Genomic DNA, 16,547 nt, shown 5'->3' with positions numbered 1-16,547 from the left:
TGCTGTTGCTGAACAGCCTGAAATACTTCACCTGTGACTTTGTACACCCTAACCAATCAACTGAGAGGACTCTGATTCTCCCCAAAGACTTTTCCTCTGAACTCCCCTTCCAGTCTATCTGCTCCATCACTACTGCCTATCTCGATCTCAGTTTGTCTCTGAAAACCCTTGCTCTCCTGACAGCTATAAAAACTCTTCTTCCCCTTCCTGCTCAGCCTCTCCAGCCATCCCTCCCCCTTGCACCCCAACCTCCTAGAACTTCCTTCAGTGTTTTAAATGCCCAGTTCTTTTTGGCCCAGGGGCTTTCTGGCAGTCTGGTCGGAACTCCCCCACACCCCTCACCACCCACATCCTCCTTCAGGTATCATTAGTCCCTGGAAGGAGCCACCCCTGACTGCAGTTCCCTCTTACAGTCTCCTAGTGCCTATTTCTGTTTGCAGGACATCCACTTACTAAATTTATTATTAGGTATTTTTATTTTTATTCAATTTATCTGATTATTTGTGTTTTCTACCCCATATCCTAGAGGACAATGACTATGCCTGTAATGATGACTATTTTATCCCCTGTATCCAGTAATACATTACCTGGCACATTACAGGGGCTTAAAAATGGATTTATTAAATGCATTATCATTTAGCTCTTTGTAGCTTAGTCTATCCGCCTTTCCCTACTGGGGAAGGTCCTTATACAGCCTGCAATTGATCAGCCTCCCCACCCTATTTTCCCTCTCCCTTTCTTCCTTGAAAAAAGAGGAGAGATTTGGAAGAAGGGGGTGGTGGGAAGCAGCTCTGAGAAACAGTTCAAGGAACACTAGAATCTAGAATACTTCAGAGAGAAGACTATCAATATGAGGAGTAAACTGTGTTAATTCATGAACAGGATGATTTAAGAAAAAAAAAAAAAAGATCAGTGAACTCTTTTCTGTAAATTAAAATTAAGACAGCCAAAATAAAGAATTCAAGAGAAGAAATAGAAAATAAAGTTGAGGAAATTTCTCAGAAAGGAAAACGTAGTGTCACAATTTGATGACAGTGATCACAGCCAGAACCTACATATAAAGCACCACGTGCCAGGCGTGAATAAGCCTCACACCTACCTGATGAAGGTGCTGTTATGATTTTCAAAATGAAGAACGGGAAAGGTAAGAAAATTAAAGGATCAGTCTGGGAAATCTAAGAACCAAAATCTTTTGCTTCCAGAAAGAAACAGAAAATACAATGGAAATGAAATGATCCTATGAATACATGCAAGAACTAAGAGAGCAGGGAACAGAAGGGACAGGACCCCTGTCTTTTAGGAATCTGTGTGGAAATATTTACAGATGAACCTGTGTGAGGTCTTGGGTTCCCAGGGGGAGATGCAGGGAGGAGGTGGAGACAGTTGAGGTACTACCAGCTAGGATTTCTGTGCAAGCACAGGAATTCTGACATGTCCACTGTGCAGATGCCATCTGTACACCAGGTGACAAGGTCAGGCTTGCAGATAAGAATGTGGAAAGCAATATTTGGAGGAACAAGGTTACATGAGGTTACCCGGGGGACAGAAAACAGAAAACAGCAGAGGATCTAGAATGGATCTGTGGAACACTTTGACATTTAAAGACCAAACGGGAGATATTTTACTTTTCAGTTGTGATAAAACCACGAATAATATATATTTGAAACAAACAATAAAATATATTTTATTGTATAAAGGAAAATAAGCTTCTGACTTCTGTGCAGTACATATTAGGAGCTTTCATTCTGTTTGCTACCAAAAGAACATGTTACAGGAGAAGAGATTTTTTACACAGATGATCACTTGTGAGCTATAACCATTTGAAAAGGTTTTCAGGAGTCGGTTACATAGAAAGGAAAGGTGAACAGAAGACCATGATCAAGCACACTAGTTACCAAAGAAATGTTATTCATTATTAACAAGGAAACATTTCTCAAAAATTACAAGGGCTGGTGAAAAGGTATAGAAAAAAGAACTCTCATCCACTGCTGGTGGGAATGTAAATTAGTAAAGCCTCTTTGGAAAGCAATTTTGCAACTGTACCAAAATTTAAACCCAGTTATTTTTAACCCAACAATCCCACTTCTGAGTATATAATTGTCCTAAAGAAACCTTAATGCATGTGTCAAAGTGAAAAGACATTCGCAGCAGCACAGTAATAGCAAAAAATTAAAAATAGCCTAAATGTCCATTAATGGGAGAAGAAAAAAGTAAAATGTGATATATCCATCTGATGGAACACTATCTAGTAGTTAAAAAATATATCATTATCAGTATACTTCAAAAACACAATGATAAATGGAAAAAAACAATGCAGAATGGTATATATTGTATAATACCATTTCTACAAATTTTAAGATTCATGACAGTGGTTACCTGTGGGGAGGTTGAGAGAGAAGGGACTGGAACTGGGAAGGCATATTAAAGGAGCTTCAACTTCAGGTAAGATGAGATTATTTCTTCCTGGTACTCTATGGTACTCTGGCTTGTTCAAAGGCATGTATCTAAGTTATATGCCCAATATTTTTTTTTAAAGATTTTATTTATTTATTCATGAGAGACACAGAGCGAGAGCGAGAGTGAGAGAGGCAGAGACATAGGCAGAGGGAGAAGCAGGCTTCAAGCAGGGAGCCTGACGTGGGACTCGATTCCAGGTCTCCAGGATCACAACCTAGGTCAAAGGTGGTGCTAAACCACTGAGCCACCTGGGCTGCCCCTATATGCCCAGTATTTAAAGAGAGAGAGAGAGAGAGAGAGAGAGAGAGAGAGAGAGAGAGAGAGAGAGTATAATTACTTAGTGCTAAAATAACAGTTTTTAAAAGTTAAGAAGATGTGGTACCATTGGTCATTTTAAAAAAATTCTTCCCAATCCATTATTATCTTCAGTATCTGGAGAAAGAATCTGATAATAATATATTCATTATTAGGCATTTTAAAAAAGATTTTATTTATTTATTTATAGAGACACAGAGAGAGAATGAGAGGCAGAGACACAGGCAGAGGGAGAAGCAGGTTCCATCCATGCAGGGAGCCCACGTGGGACTCGATCCAGGGTCTCCAGGATCACGCCCCGGGCTGCAGGTGGCGCAAACCGCTGAGCCACCAGGGATGCCCTATTAGGCATTTTTAACAACCATATCTAAATGTTACCACTGAACACAAAGGAATACCTTCAGAGCCAAATACAACCAAATAATGAAGTACTCATTTGGCACCAGCCTCTAAATTGAAATATACAAGTCTCCTAAGCTTTTGAGTGTGATGTATCATCAATGTCATATCTGACAGAGCACTGAAAATATTCTTTAGTGAAAAATTTTACTGTAATTTCTGAGTCAGTACTCAAGTCTAAATATCTGATAGTCACTTGCTGCCATTTTCAAGGAATGATACTTCTGAGGTAGGACTTCTTAATTTAACAGAAATTAAGTAAAAAAACAGAAACCACCTTGATGTCTCAAGCTGTCACTGGCCTGGAGACAGATGCATGTGAAAAGTCACAACAGTATGATACTGGACAATAAAAGAAAACTAAATTATGTTTATTTTAAATATTGTAACATGTTTTTAGAAATTAAACAGATAGTTCACATGTGTGCTGAATACCCACTACACAGTCTTCCTAAGATGTAAGGAAGCATTAGGTAGAGAGCCAGAGATAAGGCAGGAAAGGAGATGGGGGAAAGCCAAAAACACACCTGGGACTATTTTAACATTCTGCCTAGGGTGGCTCTGCACCCAGACAGAGGAAATGCTCTTCTTCCTCCTCCAACACACTTCACACATCTATGACTCAACTCTCAGGTCACTTTACAACACTGTTCACATGAGGGAAAATATTTTAAGTAAAGCAGATTGATATGCATATTATGCCATTATTATAACAACACTGAGAAAAGAAAATGAATCATACAATAATGATAGTAATAATTATATTTTGCATTTGTGTAACACTCCAACGATAACAATATAAAGAATAAAAACCATAGCTGAGACTGTTTTTTCTATTCAAGGAAACCAGCTAGTACTGCTAACAACAGCAAGAGCATCAGCATTAAGAAGGAGGCTGTAAGTTAACTGCATCTTACCCAGCTGGTTCTTCATCCCCATGAGCACAGAGTTCATGTGAGCTTTGGAAGCATAGAGCTTGCTCACAGCCTTCCTTGACCTGATCATCTCCTTGGCTAGGACCACACAGACGTCCTTCTGACCCTTCTTGGCAGCATCTTTCACTGACCGTTTTACTTTTTCTTCTTCTCTTTGGATATCTAAATTTAGAACATAACACAAAACACCAAAAAATTAAAGGTAAACCAGAAAATGTATTGGCACTCAAATCTGTTCTGATGGTGATCTAAATATGTCTATTAAAATCAAAACAATGGCCAGCTGGCTGGCTCAGTCAGTGGAGCATGGGATCCTGGATCTCGGGGTTAAGTTTAAGCCCTATGTTGAGTGTAGAGATTACTTAAAAATAAAATATTAAAAAAAATTAAAATAACAGGAAAACAGAGAGGGAGGAAGATATAAACAAAATCAAAACAACTACTGCAATGGATTTCCATTATTTCCAAAAACAGTATTAAAGTAACTTAAAAGGGGCACCTGGGTGGCTCAATGAGTTAAGCATCTGCCTTCAGCTCAGGTCATGATCCTGGTTCTGGGCCCCCAGACAGGCCCCTTGCTCAGTGGGAGTCTGCTTCTTCCTCTCTCACTGCCCCTCCCCTTGCTCTTGCTCTCTCTCCCAAATAAATAAAATCTTAAAAAAAAAATAACTTAAGAGTAAAAAGGTAAGTAAATCCTACTATAATATCAGGCAAAATTTCAAAACTGTTGAATTCGTAATTATTCTGCCGTCAGCCTCCTGGTCAACATTCACCTGTGGGCCTCCTTCACCCACCTCTCTCCTGGGCTTCTATTTCAACTGCTAGGATATGACTCGGCAGGGCGTGGGCCACTTCCTCCACAAGTGGGCGCCAAGTGTCTCTTGAAGATGCAGAACCAGTGCCCTCTTCCAGGAGGTACAGAAGCTGCCCCAAGAGGAGTAGGGCAAAGCCCTGGACCCCACAGGAAACACCACGCTCCTGCAGAAAAAAACTGAACCAGGACCTTTGGTGTCTGCAAGCCTGGAGTTCTGAACAGGCAGACCTCCACTTCCTGGAGAACCACTTGTTAGATGAGGGGGTGAAACCCATCACCTGAATCATCTCCACACGCCAGCCGGCCATCAGGCTGGGTGATGATCTCTTCAAGGGCTCATCTCTCAAGTAAAACTAAGAGCCTGCAGAGACCGGTGGCCTTTGAGGGGCCCCTGTTACCCCCTCTGGTGTCTGGGCTTCTCTCTGAACCTCTTCCTACAGCTACCAGGCAGCTTTTTAACCACTCTGGAGACCTTGCCTTGCCCAAGCCCTGGACCAAATGGAAACATTTTTCATGGCAGAAACAAGAAATCTGAAACTCAAATCCATTAAACAAGAACTCCCCATTCCCTCCTCCCACCAGCCCCTGGTAACCATCATTCTACTTTTTCTGCCTTTATGAGTGACTATTCTAGGTACCTTATATAAATAGAATAATAGAGTATTTGTCTTTTTGTGACTAGCTTATTTCACTTAGCATCCTTAAGGTTCATCCATATTGTTGCATGTATCAGAATTATCTTTCTTTTTATAAATCTTTTTTTTTATTTTTTAAAATTTTATTTATTTATTTATTCAGAGAGAGAGAAAGAGAGAGAGAGAGAGAGGGGGCAGAGACACAGGCAGAGGGAGAAGCAGGCTCCATGCAGGGAACCGACGTGGGACTCCATCCCAGGTCTCCAGGATCACACCTCCGGGCTGCAGGTGGCGCGCTAAACCGCTGTGCCACTGGGGCTGCCCTACCTTTCTTTTTAAAGCTGAATACTACTCCATTGCATGTATATACCAAATTTTGTTTATCCACTCATCCATCCACAGGCATTTGGGTTGCTTTTAACTCTGAGCTATTGTGACTAATGATGCTATGGTGTACAAACATCTCTTGGAGGCCCTTTCAAATCTTTTGTGTACATACCTATATACATATTACCACAGACTGGGTGGCTTAAACCACATCAATTTATTTCTCACAGTTCTGGAGGCTTGAAGGTCTAAGATCAAGGTGCCAACAAACAACATGGTTCCTCCTGAGAGCCTATTTCCTGGTTTGTAGATAGATACTTCTTGCTGTATCCTCACATGGTCAAGAGATACAAACATTCCGTCCACAATATTCTGCCTCTGCCCAAATTTATGTCTTTCTCACTTGCAAAATGTATTCATTCCATCCCAACCACCTCGAAAGTGGTAACTTGTTCTAGCATCAACTTTAAATGTCTAAAATCCAAAGTCTCATCTAAATATCACCTAAACCTTACACCTGAAACTAATATAACACTGTATCAACTATACTAAAAAAATTAAATAATTGATCAATAAACAGATATCTAAATCAGATATGGGTGAGACTCAAGGTATGATTGATCCTGAGGCAAAATTCCTCTCCAGCTAAGAACATGTGACAGGCATAGGATAGACATTTTTCAGTCCAAAAGGGAGAAATAGGAAAGAAGGAAGGAGTGATAGTCCCAAGCAATTCCAAAACATAGCAAGGGAAATTCCATGAGATCTTAAAAGATTTAAGAATAATCCTTTTTGACTCAATGCTCTGACTTCCAGACCCACTGAGGTGGCAACATCATCCCCATATGTTGGTGGGGCACCACCATGCTGTGGTTTTCTTGGAGCGCCCCTTCCCCCAATCTGAAGCTCTATCAGCCTGGGGGCGGGGGGTGTATCACACCCCCAGGGCTTTGCCCACAGTCCTTTATGGCTTTGGCTGGAGGCAGTTCCGATTACTAGAACCAAGGTGCTAGCCCTGATGATCTCTGAGTCAGCTTTTTTTTTTTTTTTTTTTAAAGATTCTATTTATTTAGTCATGAGAGACACAGAGAGAGACAGCCAGAGACACAGGCAGAGGGAGAAGCAGGCTCCATGCAGGGATCCTGATGTGGGACTCGATCCCAGGTCTCCAGGATCACACCCTGAGCCGAGACAGACGCTCAACCGCTGAGCCACTCAGGCGTCCCATCTGAGTCAGCTCTTGGAACATTCTTTCCTTTCTGTAAAAAATAGTGCAGGTTTGAAGGCTAATAGTTTGCTTTATAATTCTGTCCTACAGAATCTAAATCTGAAAGCCTTCCTTCGTTCTGACCTATATCCATCTCCTTCAGTTCAAATTGGCAGTGATCTTGCTGGGGTCACTGAAGAAGTCCGTGGTTAACACACATTTTAATCTCCTTACCAAATGGCTGATCAGCCATACCCGTGGTGTGTGCTTCCCGACAGGCTTTCTCATTTTCTCCAATATGTATGGACTGAGACTGAGACTATGCCAAATCTTTAAGTTATGGTTCCTTTTTGTTTAACAATTTCTTCTTTGGAATAATAAATGAATTCAGTAACGTTGGGGGTACAACACACAGAAATTGGTTGCATTTTTATACATTAATAACAAAGTAGCAGAAAGAGAAATTAAGAAAACAATTCTATTTATAATTGCACCAAAAAGAATAAATACCTAGGAATAATCTTAACCGAGGTGGCGAAAAGACCTGTACTCTGAAAACTATAAAACATTGATGAAAACAAAGAAGATGCTACAAACAAATGAAAAGACATTTCATGCCTACAACCTGGAAGAATTAATATTGTTAAAATGTCTATACTACGCAAAGCAATCTACAGATTCATTGCAATCCTTAACAAAGGACCCACAGCATTCTTCACAGAAACTAAAACAAATAATACCAAAATTTCTATGCAACCACAAAAGATCTTGAATAGCCAAAGCAACTTTGAGAAAGAACAGAGCTGTAAGTATCAGAATCCCAGATTTCAAAACACTATGGTACTGACACATACAAAAAAAGACATGTAGATCAACAGAACAGAATATAGAGCCCAGAAATAATCCCGTACTTACACAATCTATGACAAAGGAAGCAAGAATATACAATGGGGAAAAGATACTAGTTTCAGTAAATGGTGCTGGAAAGTTGGACACCTACTTGCAAAAAAAATTAGACTACACCACTTTCTTACACTATAAACAAAATAAACTCAAAATGGATTAAAGACTTAAATGTGAGACCTGAAATCATACAACTCCTTGAAGAAAACACAGGCAGTAATTTCTTTGACACTGACCTTAGTAATATCCTATCTAGAAAACTAGATAGGGCTCCTCATGCAAGGGAAACAAAAGCAAAAATATATTATTAGGACTACACCAAAATGAAAGCTTTTGCAAAGTGAAGGAAACCAACAAAAGGGCAACTTACTGAATGAGAGAAGATGTCTGCAAATAAGATATCAAAATAGGGGTTAATATCCAAAATATATAAAGAACTCACATAACACCACCAAAAAAAAAAAACCTCAAGCAAACACAAACAAAAACCACCCCAAACACTCTGATTAAAAAAAGGGCAGAGGATCTGAAGAGATATTTCTCCAAAGACATAGCCAACAGACACATGAAAAGATGCTCAACATTACTAATCATCAGGGAAATGTAAATTAAAGCCACAATGAGATATCACTTTTCATGTGCCAGGATGGCTAGAATCAAAAATATAAGAAACAACACTTGTTGGTGAGGATGTGGAGAAAAGGGAATCCTCATGCACTGCTGGCAGGAATGTAAATTGGTGCAGCCCTTGTGAAAAATAGGATGGTGGTCCCTCAACTTAAAAACAGAAATACCATATGATCCAGTAATTCCACTACTGGGTATTTACCTGAAGAATACAAAAAGACTAATTCAAGAAGATATATGCACCCCTGTTTATTGCAGCATTCTTTACAATAGCCAAGATTTGGAAGTAACCCAAGTGTCCACTGATACATGAATGGATAAAGTTGGGGTATATACATACAATGGAATACTACTCAGCCATAAAAAGGAATGAAATCTTTTCATTTGTGACATGGATGAACCTAAAAGTTATTATGTTAAGTGAATTAAGTCAGACAGAAAAAGACAAATACTGTATTATTTCACTTATATATGGAATCTTAAAAATAAAACAAATGAACAAACAAGAAGCAGAAACAGATCCATATAGAACAAACTTATGATTGTCAGAGGGGTGGGGAAGTGGGAGGATGGCCAAAAATGGGTGAAGGGGAATGGTATTAGATACAGAGTTCCAGTTATGGAATGAACGAACTTCCAGTTATGAAATGAATAAATCACTGGAGTAAAAGGGTACAGTGTAGGTTATTTTAATACTGTTTTATGGTAACAGATGGTAGTTACACTTGAGATGAAAATAGCATAATGTTAAGAGAAGTTGAAGCACTAAGTTGTATACTTGAAACCAATGTAACATTGTGTGTCACCTACAATAAAATAAAGGAAGAAAAGCAGCTCATTCTTCCTTTCTTCTCCTTCCATTTTACTATAAGCAGGAAGAACCAAGCCACCCATCTAATACTTTGTTTAGAAATCTCTTTAGCTAAATACACAATTTCATTGCTCGCAAATTCTAACTTCTACAAACACTAGACCCCAAACATATAAAGAAATATAAATTTCAGCCAAATTCTTTGCCATTTTATACACAAAGGTCTTTTCTCCATTGTCCAATAACATATTCCCCATTTCTGTCTGAGACTTCATAAAAATGGCCTTTAACATCCGTATCTTTACCAATATTATGTACATGGTTACTTAAGTGTTCTCTAACAAGGTGAAGGCTTTCTCTCCAGCTTCTTTCCCCTCTAAGCCCTCACCAGAATTGCCATTAAAGGTCCATTCCTGGGATCCCTGGGTGGCACAGAGGTTTGGCGCCTGCCTTTGGCCCAGGGCGCGATCCTGGAGACCCGGGATCGAATCCCACATCGGGCTTCCGGTGCATGGAGCCTGCTTCTCCCTCTGCCTGTGTCTCTGCCTCTCTCTCTCTCTCTCTCTATCGTAGATAAATAAAAAATTAAAAAAAAAAAAAAAAGGTCCATTCCTGGCAAAGTAAGCTTTTCTCAGCATGCAACTCAATACTTTCTAGCCTCTATTTATTACCCGGTTCTAAAGCTGCTTCCACATTTTTAGATGTTTGTTAGAGTAGCACCCCACGTCATGGTAAGAATATCTGTATTAGGTCAGGCTGCTATAACAGAAACACCATAGATTAGGTGAATTAAACAACAGAATTTATTTCAAAATAAATTTTGGAGACTAAGAAGTCCAAGATGAAGGTGCTGGCCAATTCAGTTCCTGATAAGAGCCCTCTTTCTAGTTTGCAGATGGACCCCTTCTTGCTGTATGCTCACATGATGGATGGAGATTATCTTTCTTGTATTTCTTGTGATAAGGGCACTAACCCCATCCATAAGGGCTCCACCTTCATGGTCTAATTATTCCCAAATCCCCACCTCCTCCATACTATCACACTGGGGATTAGGACTTCAACATACGAATTTTGGGAGCAAAACAAACATGCAGTCCATAGTAATGCTCAAAAGTAGAACTGTGGAACCACATGGTAATTCTATTTTTAACTTATTGAGGAACAGCCATACTATTTTCCATAGCTGCTGTGTCATTTTACATTCCCACTGTGTCCACTGGTTTCAGTTTTTCTACATCCTTCCAACACTTACTATTTTCTGTTTTGTTTTGATGGATAGTAGCCATCCTTTTTTTTTTTTTTTTTAAAGATTTTATTTATTTATTCATGATAGTCACAGAGAGAGAGAGAGAGAGAGAGAGAGAGAGGCAGAGACACAGGCAGAGGGAGAAGCAGGCTCCATGCACCGGGAGCCCGACGTGGGATCCGATCCCGGGTCTCCAGGATCGCGCCCTGGGCCAAAGGCAGGCGCCAAACCGCTGCGCCACCCAGGGATCCCGATAGTAGCCATCCTAATGGGTCTGAGGTGTCATCTCATTGTGGTTTTGATGTGCATTTCCCTAGTGATTAGTAATTCTGAACATTTTTTCATGTGCTTATTCACCCCTTGTATATCTTCTTTGGAGAAATATTCTAAAGACTTAAAAGTCTATTCAAGTTCTTTGTCCAATTTTGAATAGCATTTTTTTTTTTTAGTTGAGTTCTAAGATATCTATCTATCGATCTATCTATCTCCTGGATATTAATTCCTTATCAGATATGATTTGCAAATATTTTCTTCCATTTGGCAGGTTACCCTTTTACTCTATTTACTCTTTTCTATGTCTTTTGATTCATAAAACTTAATTTTCATGAAATCTAATTTGTTATATTTTTGTTGTTGCCTGTGGCTTTGAGGTTGTATTGAAGAAATCACTACCAAGTCCAATGTCATGATGCTTTTTCCCTATGCTTTCTTCTAAGAGTTTTATAGTTTTAGGTTTTACATTTAGGTCTTTGACCCATTTTGAGTTAATTTTTGAATATGGTCTTAGGTAAGGGTCCAACCTCATTCTTTTGCATGTGGACATCCAGTTCTCCCAGCACCATCTGCTGAAAGGACTGTCTTTTCCCCATCAAACGGTCTTGGCACCCTTGTCAAAAATCATTTGGCCATATATGTAAGGATTTATTTCTAGGCTCTCTATTCTATTTCATTGGTCTTTATGACTGTCTGCATGCAGGAAGTACCCTGGTTTTATTTCTACAGCTTTGTAGTAAGTTTTGAAATGAGAGGGTTTGAGTCCTCCAACTTTGTTCTTTTTCAAAATTGTTTTAGCTCTTCCCTGAGAGTCTATATGAATTTTAAAATGGAATTTTCTACTTCTGAAAAAATCATTGGGATTTCTATAGGGATTGCACTGAATCTGCAGATCAGATTGATACCTTAGCAATATTAAATATTCTAATCCATGGACACAGAATGTCTTTCCATTTATTTATATCTTTTTTTCAGTAATAATGTTTTTATAGTTTTCACCGTACAAGTCTTTCACCTCCTTGGTTAAGTTAGTTCCTAAGGATTTCATCTTTTTTGTTGCTACTGTAAATAGAACTGTTTTCTTAATTTCCTTTTTAGACTGTTCAGTTAACGTATAGAAACACAACTGATTTTTGTGTGTTTTATATCCTGCTAATTTGCTGAATGTATTTATTAGTTCTAACAAAACTGTGTTAGAACGAATAGGTTTGTTCGGAATCTTTAGGGTTTATACACATAAGATCATATTATCTACTAAGAGATCATTTTACTTCTTCCTTTCTAATTTGTAAGTAAATTTTTTTTAATTTTTTAAATTTTTATTTATTTATGATAGAGAGAGAGAGAGAGAGAGAGAGAGAGAGGCAGAGACACAGGCAGAGGGAGAAGCAGGCTCCATGCACCGGGAGCCCGACGTGGGACTCGATCCCAGGTCTCCAGGATCGCGCCCTGGGCCAAAGGCAGGCGCCAAACCGCTGCGCCACCCAGGGATCCCTGTAAGTAAATTTTTTATAAAGATTTTATTTATTTATTCATGAGAGATAGAAAGATAGAGGCAGAGACATAGGTAAAGAGAGAAGCAGGATCCTCAAGGGGAGCCCTAATGTGGGCCTCTATCCTGGGACTCTGGGACCATGCCCTGAGCTGAAGGCAGACACTCAACCACTGAGCCACCTAGGCATCCCTTCCTTTCTAATTTGGATGCCTTTTATTTCTTTTACTTAAGTGGTCTAGTTAGAGCTTCCAATACTTTGTTGAGGAGAAGCAGCCAAAGGCAGAGATCCCTGTAACTGTACCTGACCATAAAGAAAAAGCTTTCTGTCTTTCACCACTGAGTGTGATGTCTGCTGTGGCTTTTTCATATATGACTTTTATTACGCTGAGGCAATATCCTTCTATTCCTAGTTAGCTGACTGTTAACACAAAAGGGTGTTAAATTCTGTCAAATGCTTTTCTGCATCAATTGAGATGATCATGTGTTTTTTTTTCCCCTAATTTTGTAGATATGCTATATCACACTGGTTGATTTACATAATTGAACTATCCCTGCATTCCAGAAATCCCACTTGGTCATGGTGAATAATTCTTTGGAATTCTATTTTTTTTTTTTAATGATTTCTGCATCAGTGTTCATAAGGGCTATTGGTCTGTACGTAGTTCTCTATTCCTATAGTATCACCTAATTTTGCCACCAACATAATAATGGCCTTATAAAACAACTAAGGAAGTGTTTTCTTCTCAATTTTTTAGAAAAGTTTAAGAAGATATGGGATTAGTTCTTTAAATATTTGGTAGGCAATAGCCAAACTGTGGAAGGAGCCTCGGTGTCCATCAAAAGATGAATGGATAAAGAAGATGTGGTTTATGTATACAATGGAATATTACTCAGCAATTAGAAATGACAAATACCCACCATTTGCTTCAACGTGGATGGAACTGGAAGGTATTATGCTGAGTGAAGTAAGTCAATCGGAGAAGGACAAACATTATATGGTCTCATTCATTTGGGGAATATAAATAATAGTGAAAGGGAATATAAGGGAAGGGAGAAGAAATGTGTGGGAAATATCAGAAAGGGAGACAGAACATAAAGACTCCTAACTCTGGGAAACGAACTAGGGGTGGTGGAAGGGGAGGAAGACAGGGGGTGGGGGTGAATGGGTGACGAGCACTGAGGGGGGCACTTGACGGGATGAGCACTGGGTGTTACTCTGTATGTTGGTAAATTGAACACCAATAAAAAATAAATTTATTATAAAAAAAATAAATATTTGGTAGAAATCACCAGTGAATATATCAGGTCAAGGACTTTTCTTTGTCAGGAGATTTTTTTTTTACTACTGATTCAATCAAGTCTGTTCAGATTTGCTCTTTATGTTTTCAGTCTTGGTAGGTTTTGGAATTCTAGTAACTTGCCCATTTCAAACTGTGTTATCCAACTCACTGATGTGCAACTGTTTACAGTACCTTTATGATACATATTTTTAAATTTCTGTAGAATCTTAGTAATGCTCCTACTTTCATTTCCGATTTTAGGGACTTGAGTCCTCTCTCTCTCTTTTTCCTCCCTCCTTTCCAGTGTTCTTTCTTCTACTGATTTCTAATCAACCCTTGTAGTCAGAGAAGATTTTATATCTATATATATTTTTTAATATGTAAACTATATATTGATTGAGACTTGATTTTTAGGCTAATGTGCTCCATTTTGAAGAATGAGCACTTGAGAAATGTGTATTCTGTTGTTGGGTATTCTGTAGAGGTCTAATAGATTTAGTTGACTTATTGTGTTGTTCAAGTACTCTTATTTCTTTATCTTCTGCCTGGCTGTTTTATTCACTTTTTAAAAGAGTATTTATTTATTTACAGAGAGAGCATGCATGTGAGGAGGGTGGGGGAGGGGGGATGGAGAGGGAAAGAGAGAATCTCAAGCAGACTCCACTCTGAGCCTAAAGCCCAACTTGAGGGCTCGATCTCATGACCCTAAGATCATAACCTGAGCCAAAATCAAGAGTTGGAGGCTTAAATGACTGAGCCATTTAGGTGCCCCTGGCTGTTATATTCACTCTTGCAAGTAGGTTAGTAAAGCCTCCAACTATTATTGTAGAATTATTTCCCTCTTTAATTTTGTCAATTTTTGTTTCACATATTTTGACAGTCTGTTTTTAGGTTCATAGATATGTATAATTAATTGTTATATCCTCTTATTCTACTGAAACTGTTAGTAATATAGAATGTCTTTTTGAATCTTGTAATCTTGATTTAAAGTTTGTATTATAAGTATAGCAACCTCCATTCTCTTTTGGTTACCATTTCCATGGGATATCTTTTTCTGTCCTTTCACTCTCAATCTATTTCTACTTTTGGATCTAAAGCAAGCACCCTGTAGATAGCACAGAGTAGGATTATTTTTAAAATTCCATTTTGCCAAGCTCTTTCAAATGAAGAAGTAATCCATCTACATTTAATTACTGATAAGGAGGTGCCCACTTCTGCCATTTTGCCATATTTTTCTGTAGGCTTTACAGCTTTACATTTCCTGAATTAATGTCTTTTGTGTTTACTTTTTTTTTTTCATAGTGAAACTTTTCAAATCCCATTTCATTGGCTTTTTTTGCATGATGTATAGCTATTTTCTTCGTGGCTACCATGGGGATTATAGTTATTATCCTAAAATTATAACACTAATTCAAAATTACATGAGCTTAACTTCAATAGCACATAAAAACTTTATTTCTAAATGGCTCTGTTCCCACCTCCATTCAGTTAATGATGTCACAAAAGTACATCTTTCTGTGAGTTCAAAAACATGGCCTAATATATTTTTTAAATGCCCAAGTCTCCTAAATCATGTAAAAAACAAAAAATGGAGGTATAAATTGAAGTTAAAAAAAAATGATAGCTTTTAGAATTGTCCATGTAGTTACTCTTAAGAGAGATTTATTTTTTCATATGGCTTCACATTACTATGATACATTAATTTCAATTAGAAGGACACCTGTAGCACTTCTTGTCAGTCTGGTCTAGTAGTAACAAACTCCCTCAGCTTTTGTTTATCTAGGAATGCCTCGATTTCTCCCTTGTTTTGCTGGATATAGGATTCTCAGTTGATAGTTCTTCTTTTAGCATTTGAATATATCAACTTTAGCCTTCTGGCCCTCAACACTTCTGGTGAAGAAATTTGCTAAAAATCTTACTGAAGATCCTTTTCTATGGTAAGTCCTTTCTCACTGCTTTAAACATTATCTATCTAAAGTCTGATTATGATGTGCTTTGGCATGGGTCCTTTTGAGTATATCAATTTGGACTATGTGGAACTTCTTGGATTATATTAATGTCTTTCATAAAATCTGAGATGTTTCTGCCACTAGTTCTTTAAATCATCTCCCTGCTCCTTTCTCTGTTTTCCTCCTGGAACTCCCACAGTGTGTATCCTAGTTTACCTTCATGATGTCCTACACATGCTGTCCTCAATTTACTTCAATTTTTTTCCTTTCTTCTCAGCCTTCATAACTCCAATTGTACTATTTTCAAGTTTATGGATTCTCCTGCCTGCTCAAATCTGCTTTCAAGTTAACTCTGAATAAATTTTTCACTTCAGTTATTGTACTTTTCAGCAGCATAATTTTTTTTATTTTCATGTTTTCTATCTCTTTATTGATATTTCTACTTTATTTATGTGTCATTTTCTTGACTTACTTCCACATCTTACTTTGGCTCTTTGTACATCTTTAAAACAGTTGTTTTAAAGTATCTGTTGAGTTAATAATCATCTGGTCTTTCTCAGGTACATTTTCTGTTCGTTTGTTTTCTTTGGATGGGCCATATTTTCCTGTTTGTACATCATGTGATTTTGTTGTTGCTGAAAATAAGACATTTGAATCTTACACTTCTGGAAGTCAGATTCTCCCACTTCACCGGGGTTTGCTGTTTTTTTAATTTTTGTTGCTGTAGGGTATCTCTGTGATGGGGATCAACCTGCACTGTAAACTTGAAGTCTTCTCAGGTCTTTGCAGAGCTGCATCTCACCCTGGATGTGCACAGTGACTTTTTCTATTCTGCCATGTATGTGGTTACTTTTGAATGTCTTAGCTCTTGATA

General features: G+C 38.3%; 1 protein-coding gene across 3 annotated transcripts in view; it reads right to left on the bottom strand.

Annotated features, from left to right (window-relative positions):
- CHMP3 (charged multivesicular body protein 3) overlaps positions 1-16,547 on the bottom strand; it is a 57,884-nt gene that overhangs the window by 14,382 nt on the left and 26,955 nt on the right. For 2 of the 3 annotated variants that reach the window (XM_025453852.3, XM_035700970.2), the window contains one exon: positions 4,089-4,268. The exons of the other annotated variant lie outside the window; for it this stretch is intronic. In XM_025453852.3, the coding sequence (XP_025309637.1) occupies positions 4,089-4,268 (180 nt within the window). The remainder of the gene's footprint in view (positions 1-4,088; positions 4,269-16,547) is intronic. 3 annotated transcript variants of the gene reach the window in all.

The sequence above is a fragment of the Canis lupus genome, chromosome 17, assembly GCF_003254725.2.
Source record: "Canis lupus dingo isolate Sandy chromosome 17, ASM325472v2, whole genome shotgun sequence".
In the NCBI taxonomy this organism is placed as follows: domain Eukaryota; kingdom Metazoa; phylum Chordata; class Mammalia; order Carnivora; family Canidae; genus Canis; species Canis lupus.
The sequence above is the reverse complement of the archived record's forward strand: the minus strand, read 5'-3'. Positions and strand labels throughout refer to the sequence as shown.